At 39.3% G+C, this 10,217-nt stretch overlaps 1 protein-coding gene across 1 annotated transcript; it reads left to right on the forward strand.

Annotated features, from left to right (window-relative positions):
- Positions 1-1,239: 1,239 nt before the first annotated feature.
- LOC123946394 (olfactory receptor 8S1-like) lies at positions 1,240-9,805 on the forward strand. Its single transcript, XM_046011820.1, has 3 exons — positions 1,240-2,149; positions 6,294-6,316; positions 9,770-9,805. The coding sequence occupies exons 1-3, from the start codon at positions 1,240-1,242 to the stop codon at positions 9,803-9,805; spliced, it is 969 nt and encodes a 322-aa protein (XP_045867776.1).
- The last annotated feature ends 412 nt before the right edge of the window (positions 9,806-10,217 follow it).

The following is a 10,217-nucleotide window of genomic DNA, read 5'->3' on the forward strand; positions in this document are numbered from 1 at the left end:
ATAATAATGTAAGTGCAAGTACCATACACTTAGAGTCCCTAATACTTCCTGTCTCATTTACCGCAGCTCTTCTTTTTGAAAACACTCAAAATACCCTCCCCTTCTGAGTGAAATTGCCCTTGAGATTGTAAAATAATTAAACTTTGGAAGGGAGGGGCACCTGGGTGGCTCAGTGGGTGAAGCCGCTGCCTTCGGCTCAGGTCATGATCTCAGGGTCCTGGGATTGAGTCCCGCATCGGGCTCTCTGCTCCGCGGCGAGCCTGCTTCCCTCTCTCTTTCTCTGCCTGCCTCTGTGTCTACTTGTGATCTCTCTCTGTCAAATAAATAAATAAAATCTAAACTTTGGAAGGGAGCGACACCAAAATGATTTCAAAATGTCAATGTTAAGCCACCTTAGTGATCTCTACATGATTTTCTTACACCCCCATTAGGCCTTTAGGAAACAACAAGTGCAGTGATTGTTGCAGCAAAAACTTAATTCCTGATAGTGCAGCACCCTCTGACACTGATTTACTGTCTGACTTCTGCCTACAGTTGTAGCCCATGGTAATGATACTGATAAAAATAATACATGAGCTTTCTGTCTGGATATTTTTCTAAATACTTTATATATATCATATTTATCCTTGCAAAAACTTCATAAGATTGGTACTGTCATGACCTCAATTTACAGACAGAAAAACTGAGGTCCAGAACAGTTAAGTCATTTGTACAAAGTCTCATAGTTAATTAGCAGTAGAGCTGGGATGAACTGGGCTGATGCTTAACTGTGACTACCTATGCTTCTCACTCATACTCTAGGGTACAGCTATGAAGAACTATTCAGTTTCCTAATTCTTGATCTTTGAACACACTTTTCTCTCAATTTATATGTCTCTTTAGAGGAAGTTTCATTTTCTTAAAATCTTGGTCCACATACCTCAATATTAACTCATTACTGAATCTTCCAAAAGTGATCTTTAGAATTGCCATTGCACCATCCCCACGGTTTCTAATTGCCTGTCTTTACATAGGTATCTCACTGAAGTGGGACCTTTAACAAAAGAGACCATACCTTTTCCCCATTACCTTTAAAGTGAGTGACATAAAACTAGTGGCCTAGTGTAGAAGTCAAATATTTATTTGCTGATTAATAGTGGTAATAAGAGTGAATCGATGCCATGTGAAATCGGACTGGAGGATAGAAGAAACTTCACTGCCATGATTTTTCATGTAATTTTTTGGAAAGAGCCTTCATAAATGGCCTTGGGGAACCACAGCACCATCACTGAATTCCTCCTTCTTGGGCTGTCTACAAACCCCCAGGTCCAGACTCTGCTCTTTGTGCTGTTCCTGAACATTTACCTCCTGACCATCTTGGGGAACCTGATGATGCTGCTGGTGATCAGGGCTGACTCTCACCTCCACACACCCATGTACTTTTTTCTCAGTCACCTCTCTTTCCTAGATCTTTGTTTATCTTCAGTTACTGTGCCCAGGATGCTGAGAGACCTCCTATCAGAGATAAAAACCATCTCAGTAAGGGGTTGCCTAGCTCAAAGTTTCTTTGTGTTTATCACTGCAGGGACTGAGGGCTTTCTTCTCTCAGTGATGGCCTATGATCGCTATGCTGCCATCTGCCACCCTCTGCTCTATGGACAGATGATGAGGAAAGAGCTTTGTGTGCAACTTGTTTTAGGCTCATGGGGCTTGGGTTTTTTTAGTGCACTTATCAACATCCTCCTAGCTACTGACATAGACTTCTGTGAGAGCCATATCATCAGCCACTATAGCTGTGAGGTACCCTCCCTCTTTCCTCTGTCTTGCTCTGATATCTCCACCAACCTCATAGTGCTGTTCTGCTCCACCCTTCTTCATGGGCTTGGGACTTTCTTCCCAATCATCTTATCCTATGCCTGCATTGTCTCTACCATCCTGAGCATCAGCTCCACCTCAGGGAGAAAGAAGGCCTTCTCTACCTGCTCCTCTCACCTTACAGCAGTGATCTTCTTTTATTGCTCAGGGTTTCTCCGCTATCTTATGCCAACCTCAGGATCCCCCCTAGAGCTGATCTTCTCTGTGCAATATAGTGTGATCACCCCCATGCTGAATCCTCTCATCTACAGCCTCAAGAACAAGGAGGTGAAGGCAGCTGTGAGGACACTGGGAACTTATTTGCCATGTTCCACGTGAAAAAAGAGATGCTAGAGGATAATAGAAAATCAGGATAATAAGACACTAGCCACACATTGTGTAAGTTGACTTTAATAAAAACTTTCTAGGTCTATATTATGTCAGATGTTATGAGATAAGTAAGCAGTGCATAAGAAATGAACATAGAGGTATTAGAAAGTTGTTACTTTAATGTAAATAGAGGGAAACATGAGTTAAATAAGTGTCTCAATTCAGAAAATGTGGTCATGAAAGTGTTGATTCATCATTCTCAGTACTCCCCAAATATTTACTTTGATCTTCTTATTAGCAAAATATGCATAGCTTCAATTATTACTTGTAATTGAGTTTAGGAAAAGACAATGAAAGCCATACTTTGCTCTCTTAAGTGAAGATTCTGGGTGGTTGAGTAAAAATAGTAATAGACTTCAGCTAAATGGAAAGAGAATAATGAATTTCAACTGAGTGGTCCTTGGCTTTAGGCAAAAGGAACTGAAGATGCTGAAGAAAGTGAGTTCATATACTGGGCCAGAGGACAGACTCAAACAAACCTTCCCAAATCCTGTTGTTTCTATAATCTTTCTATGGAACCCTTAAATATGCTCATTCATCTATGTATAATTTCTTGCATATATGTGTGAATAAATGTTATGATCATAACTATAACTAAAAACAAAATACTTTAAAAAACATATAGATTAACAAAGAAAGCAAACATTCTTTCAAAAAAAAGTCTTCTTGATTATTTCAAACATCCTTGAATTGTGTTTCCTTGCTTATTTATTTGATAAGTAACAGTGGGGGAAACTATGATGCCAGAACAGTCTAGTTTGACTGAAAACCTAATAGTTCACTGTAAATAAATAAATGAAAATTTTGATTTCTGTAACAGTCTATTTGTGCTTAAGACTACTTGTACTTAAAACTGTAATATAAGTTTATTTGTAATTAAGACTTTAATAAACTTTTACACAAATGGGAGTATTCAAAGTATAACAGGGTACAGTATCTAAACACATATATAAAGCAAACGGATTTGAATAGACAGTTTAGGCAAAGAACTGTGATTGTTAACCTTTTTATCCTTTTTACTTTTTTGATTAATAAATCACTTTTACACACCAAATTTCACCAAACTTGATTTTGCCTGAGAAATCCCAAAAGGGAGACGTAGCCCTTAGAGTATGATTTGAAAACTACTCTTTTCCTGCTTGGGAAGCCAGGCAAATGCCCCTTTGGCCAGTCTATTTTCAACTCCCACTAGACTCAGAAGAGTTTAGAATTAATGATTAAGGGCCATTGCATCACCCAGATGTTCCAAAGACCTTACCTAAGAGATCCCCTCTCATCCTTATAAAAATCAATGTTGAAAAAACTTTTTTACTACTAAGTGTAGCTTCAGGTTAAGACCATAGAATAAGAGAAGATACTTTGTGTGATTCAATCTGTTTAAATTTATTGAGAGTTGTTTTGTGGCCTAACATATGGTTGATCCACAAATGGCCAATAGGTGCTCAATATTAATAATCATCAGGGAAACGTAAATCAAAACCACAATGTGCTATAAACTCAAACCTGTCAGAGTGGCTACTATTAAAAAAAAAAACATGATGGCAAGCAGTGGTGAGGGCATAAAGAAATTTGAAACCTGGCATGCTACTGGTTAGAAGACAAAATTGTGCAACTGCTAAGGCTAACAGTATGGAAATCCTCAAAAAAATAAAAATAGAGGGATGCTGGGTGACTCAGTCAGTTAAGCATCTGCCTTCAGCTCAGGTCAGGGTCCAGGGTCCTGGGATTGAGCCCAATATTGGGCTCTCTGCTCAGTGGGGAGCCTGCTCCTCCCTCAGCTTCCCTACCACTCCCCCTGCCTGTACTCACTTGCTCTCTGACAAATAAATAAATAAATAAAATCTTTTTAAAAATTAAAAATAGAACTATAGAGGAGAACATAGGCAGTAACCTCTTCGATATCAGCCACAGCAACTTCTTTCAAGATAAGTCTCCAAAGGCCAAGGAAACAAAAGCAAAAATGAACTTTTGGGACTTCATCAAGATCAAAAGCTTCTGCACAGCAAAGGAAACAGTCAACAAAACAAAGAGGCAACCCACGGAATGGGAGAAGATATTTGTAAATGACAGTACAGACAAAAGGTTGATATCCAGGATCTACAAAGAACTTCTCAAACTCAACACACACAAAACAGATAATCATATCAAAAAATGGGCAGAAGATATGAACAGACACTTCTCCAACGAAGACATACAAATGGCTATCAGACACATGAAAAAATGTTCATCATCACTAGCCATCAGGGAGATTCAAATTAAAACAACATTGAGATACCACCTGACACCAGTCAGAATGGCCAAAATTAGCAAGACAGGAAAGAACGTGTGTTCGAGAGGATGTGGAGAAAGGGGAACCCTCTTCCACTGTTGGTGGGAATGCAAGTTAGTGCAGCCACTTTGGAGAACAGTGTGGAGATTCCTCAAGAAATTAAAAATAGAGCTTCCCTATGACCCTGCAATTGCACTGCTGGGTATTTACCCCAAAGATACAGATGTAGTGAAAAGAAGGGCCATTTGTACCCCAATGTTTATTGCAGCAATGGCTACGGTCGCCAAACTGTGGAAAGAACCAAGATGCCCTTCAACGGACGAATGGATAAGGAAGATGTGGTCCATATACACAATGGAGTATTATGCCTCCATCAGAAAGGACGAATACCCAACTTTTGTAGCAACATGGACGGGACTGGAAGAAATTATGCTGAGCGAAATAAGTCAAGCAGAGAGAGTCAAGTATCATATAGTCTCACTTATTTGTGGAGCATAACAAATAACATGGAGGACATGGGGAGATGGAGAGGAGAGGGAGTTGAGGGAAACTGGAAGGGGAGATGAACCATGAGAGACTATGGACTCTGAAAAACAACCAGAGGGTTATGAAGGGGTGGCAGGGGGGTGGGGGGGGTGGGAGGTTGAGGAACCAGGTGGTGGGTAATAGGGAGGGCACGTACTGCATGGAGCACTGGGTGTGATGCCAAAACAATGAACACTGTTATGCTGTAAATAAGCAAATAAAAATAAATAAATTAATTAAAAAAAATAGAACTATAATGCTATCTAGCAATCGCACATTTGGGTATTTATCCAAAAGTATAAAAAATAAAATAACACGGGGGCGCCTGGGTGGCTCAGTGGATTAAGCCGCTGCCTTCAGCTCAGGTCATGATCCCAGGATCCTGGGATCGAGTCCCACATTGGGCTCTCTGCTCAGCAGAGAGCCTGCTTCCCTTCCTCTCTCTCTCTCTGCCTGCCTCTCTTGTGATTTCTCTCTGTCAAATAAATAAATAAAATCTTTTTTAAAAAATAAATAAATAAATAAAACAAAATAAATAAAATAAAATAACACGGAGGACATGGGGAGATGGAGAGGCGAAGGGAGTTGAGGGAAATTGGAGGGGTAGATGAACCATGAAAGACTATGGACTCTGAAAAACAATTGAGGGTTTTGAAGGTGTGGGGGGTGGGAGGTGGGAGGAGCCTGGTGGTACGTATTATGGAGGGCACGTATTGCATGGAGCACTGGGTGTGGTGCATAAACAGTGAATTCTGTTACACTGAAAAAAGATTAAATAAAAAAATAAAATAAAATAAATATTTTTTAAAAGTGTTGATATCAGTATCTCAAAGAATATTAGCTCTCTTATGTTTATTGCAGTACTCTCTACAATAGCCAAGATGTGAAAATAACCTAAATGTTTATCAGAGGATGAACAGATAATGAAAATGTGATATCTACACATAATGGAATAATATTCAGCATTTAAAAAGAAGGAAATTCTTTAAGGAAAAAAAAAGGAAATTCTTCAGTATGCAATAACATGAATGAATCCTGAGGACATTATGCTACGTAAAATAAGCCAGTTACAGAAAGACAAATACTGCATGGTTCACTTATATGAGTTGGTATAAAACAGTAAAATTCATAGACTCTAAAAGTGGAATTGTGGTTTCTAGGGAATGAGGAGAGATGGAAATAAGTAGTTATTAATCAATAGGCATAAAGTTTCAGATCAGCAAGATGAATATGCACCAGACATCGGCTGCACAGCATTGTACCTACAGTCAACAATAATGTCTTAGATACTTGAAATTTGTTAAGAGGACAGATGTCATGTTAAGTGTTCTTACCATGATAAAATAAAATGTTAAAAACTAGAAAAGCATTTTCAACCTTTTGTACTCAGGGAAATACAAATGAAAATTATAGTTAAAAATCATATGTGTATTCACATATTGGTAAAAATTCAAAAGGCTGAAACTACAAAGTGTTATTGAGACTATGAAATAATGAGAATCCTATGCCAGTGGTGTTAGGGATGTTAACTGGTATAACCTTCATTGGCCTGAGTCTGCCATGCCACAAGTGGGCTGAAGCATCATAGCTTTATCAGATGCAGGATGCAGAAAATTGATTAGACATATAAAAACGCATTATCTGTCGATTGAGTCCTCTGATCGCCACAGTTTGTAACCCTGGTGTTTATATTATCCAACTCATATGGATGGAGGAAAATAATTTGGAAGTAAGCTGTGGGTCCCTGAATAACTTCCCTGTGATTTCCTAAATGAATCATCCAGCACCTTACAGGTCCACAGGAAACTAGGGGCTTCCACTTTTCCAAAGTCCAGTAGACATCAAGGATCAAGGCCTTTGCTTTGACCCAAAAGTTCTGAACACAGAGAGAAAGATCTGTGGTTCTTAGAAGTTTCAATTCTTCTAGTTAATTAAAATTTGGCATTTGATGGTGACTTCAGGGAATCCAGAAATTCATGTCTCCTGAGCCATCCACCTCAGTTGGCCAATTTACTGATTGCATATTTAATGTGTTATATTTTGAAATTGATTGGTTCACTGATACTTTGGCTCAGTATTTAGAATCATAAAGGCAGCTAAAGGAATAGATGCCCATGTGATTTCATCTGGATCACATGGTAGAAGTTTCTCAGATACTTCCTGTAGGAATCTGAGTGGTTTTCTACTGTGGTTAGTTAGTAAGAAAGACCTAAGCATGTAAGTTATTTGAAGTTCTTTCATCAGAGACAGACCTTTTTCCTGCCATCATTGAGACTTCTAACTAAGAAAAAAATTTGTACCCTACTACAATAATTGGACTCTAGAAGTACTGGTTCTTGCATGTGCAAAAACAGCAGCATCTGACTATGGATGACTCCTTACCCTATGGAAAAATCAGAGCAGACAAATGTCTTCTGTGCCAGGAAGTGTCAAGAGCTGGGTAATGTCCTCCATGGTTTTTTTTTTTTTTTAAGATTTCATTTATTTACTTGACAGAGAGAGATCACAAGCAGACAGAGAGGCAGGCAGAGAGAGAGAGAGGGAAGCAGGCTCACCGCTGAGCAGAAAGCCCGATGCGGGACTCGATCCCAGAACCCTGAGATCATGACCCAAGCCGAAGGCAGCGGCTTAACCCACTGAGCCACCCAGGCGCCCCTCCTCCATGGTTTCTATAATGGTCTTCGCCCTGCCCCCACCCCAGCCTGCCTTGGAGACTTCCACATTCATTATACTTGTCTTGTCTCATTTGGTCTTCTACTCCTGGCTCTTTGAAGCCACCCTTCTCATCTGTGCCCTCTCATCACTATTTTCCTGTACTGGAGTTGAGCTCCAAACTCTAAGCACCAGTTAGTTACATCATAGCTTTAAGAATTTGTCAGGGCACCTGGGTTGCTCAGAGGGTTAAAGCTCCTGTCTTCAGCTCAGGTCATGATCCCAGGATCCTGGGATTGAGCCCCACATTGGGCTCTCTGCTCAGCGGGGAGCCTGCTCCCCCCTCCCCACCACCGTCTCTGCCTGCCTCTCTGCCTATTTGTGATCTCTGTCAAATAAATAAAATCTTAAAAAAAAAAAGGATTTTTCCTCCACCAAGGGTTTTGTCATCAGCTACTCTTACTATCTTCTCAATAATGCTTGTTTATGCTTCCAGAGTATTGTTTAAAATGGGTTTTGTTGATTTCTTGCATACTTTCTGCAAATTTTGCACTAATCTGGAAATTTCAGGTTTAAGGGAAGCTGAAACAAGCAGGTGAGGAGTTCCTATTCTGGAGACCTGTGGGGGAAATATTTCAGAGTAGACTGGGAGTTCCTAGAATCTTCCTCTCATAAAAGTCTATATTACATATGCTAGGGAAAAGAGTTCATTTTTTTTTTTTTTTGGCCATATCAATTCTAGTCTCCAGTAATGGAGGTGGTGAAAGGAAAAGGAAAAAAGAATAAAAGGATTTCAGGGGGGAAACTAAGGTGAAATCTAATCTCTGTGCACATTGCTTCTATCCATTCCAGGTGCTTCCGTGGATATCAGGGCAGACAAGTTCTGCCTTTCAGCACTAGCCTGTTTTTCTTTCTATCCTCATTACTCTATCTTCTCAGACATGTCTTCCAGTTATGAACATTTTCTGTGTAATTCCACTGGGCAAATGAAGTGTTAGATGTGGAGCTGTCCTTAGCTACCTCTGTCTTTGGAAATAGTAGGATAAAATTATTAGACCCAAAGAATTTAATAATTTATAAATAAAATAATGTGCTATGTCTCCCAGAGCTGATTGAATTTTAAATTTAGACACAAATTATTATAAGAAATGTGAGTTTCCAATAGTGAAATTACAGCCATAAATTGCCCAACTTTTTCTTAAAATGAATGAATATTTTTCTTAAAATGACTCAATAAAATCAACCTCCTGCCCCACTTCTCTTTTGGAGGGGAGAAGGTAGGGAGTTAGGTGTGCCTGGTGGTGGGTATTAAGGAGGGCAGGTATTGTATGGAGCACTGGGTGTGGTGCATAAACAATGAATCTTGGAACATTGAAAAAATAAAATTAAATTTTAAAAAAAGAATGTGAAAAAGTATAGACAAGATACCAATAAGTGGTCATCTAAAAGTGCTTAAGCTATCCCTGGCAAATTTGTAAAACAAGTATTTTAAGAGGAAAGCCTGGGCTCCAATTGGACCTACTACTCCTCTCTCTAGAAGCAAAGAAACCAGTCTTTACTCCCTTACTTACCAAAAATGGTCATTCAGACTTCAGTGTGAATTGAATCCACTGTGTTCCCTCTTCAAAGGTAAGTGAGCAGAATTTGGATTTGTGTTTATCTTTCTACTATACACATAAATAAACCTTGTCCTCACTTTGTCACCAAAGGATCTTGGGGACAGGGATGAGAAAATCTGGAATCTCTCAGTATGTTCTTCTACCTACCTTGCTGATAGGTTCTGTGGTCTTGATCTATTCTGCATGTAAATGTGGTACAATGGAAGTAATTACCAGCTCAAAGTTAGGCAGCAAATAGAAAGTGCTTAGAAATTTTTCAATTGAATTGAATAAATTTAATTCACTAATGTGGAAGTCAGGGTTCAGAACGTTTATTCAGCAGGATTCTATAAGCACAGAGACAAGAAATACACCTTATGGACTTTTCCATTTGATTTTTCTTCTTCACTGCAGAGTCTGAATTAATTTGGTCTACCACCCTAAACCACACATTACCCACCACTGGACATAACTGAAAGGTAACCTGTATCTTTTCTCTTAGAAAGGCATGGAATATGGGCAGATACCTAAGTACTAAACTGTATGAGTGAGGAAAGCCAGAAAAAGCTAGAACTAATTCATGGACTATCCCAGCAGAAACAGAACTCGTTATTTTGAGTCCTATGGGCAATACCAACATCAGACATTTTCATATCAGGTGAGAGCCAAAGGATTTGCAGCTGATTCAGTTTCACTGGGTAAGTTAGGATTATGGCAAGAAGTCATCATTCTAGGCAAGAGGGTTCATGAAGGAGCAGAATTTTGAGTTATAATGATGGGTCAGATTTCAAGTCTGATATGAAGAAAATGGCTAGCAAGGGAATTCAGCCTGGATACTGGGAGAGTGCTATTAGAAATCTAAGACAAATAAGTGCATGCATATAATAACTCATCAGAGGTTTTTGCCAGCCTGCCAATCAACCTGTCTTAAGCACATCACTCTATATAAT

This window comes from Meles meles, chromosome 7, assembly GCF_922984935.1.
Source record: "Meles meles chromosome 7, mMelMel3.1 paternal haplotype, whole genome shotgun sequence".
Taxonomy (NCBI): domain Eukaryota; kingdom Metazoa; phylum Chordata; class Mammalia; order Carnivora; family Mustelidae; genus Meles; species Meles meles.

Excerpts from the sequence above, each read along its gene's own strand:
- LOC123946394 (XM_046011820.1), top strand. The coding sequence starts at position 1,240 with ATGGCCTTGGGGAACCACAGCACCATCACTGAATTCCTCCTTCTTGGG. Across the intron at positions 2,150-6,293 it reads AGCTGTGAGGACACTGGGAA|AATGTCTTAGATACTTGAAA; the intron begins CTTATTTGCCAT and ends ACAGTCAACAAT. Across the intron at positions 6,317-9,769 it reads GTCTTAGATACTTGAAATTT|AAAGGCATGGAATATGGGCA; the intron begins GTTAAGAGGACA and ends CTTTTCTCTTAG.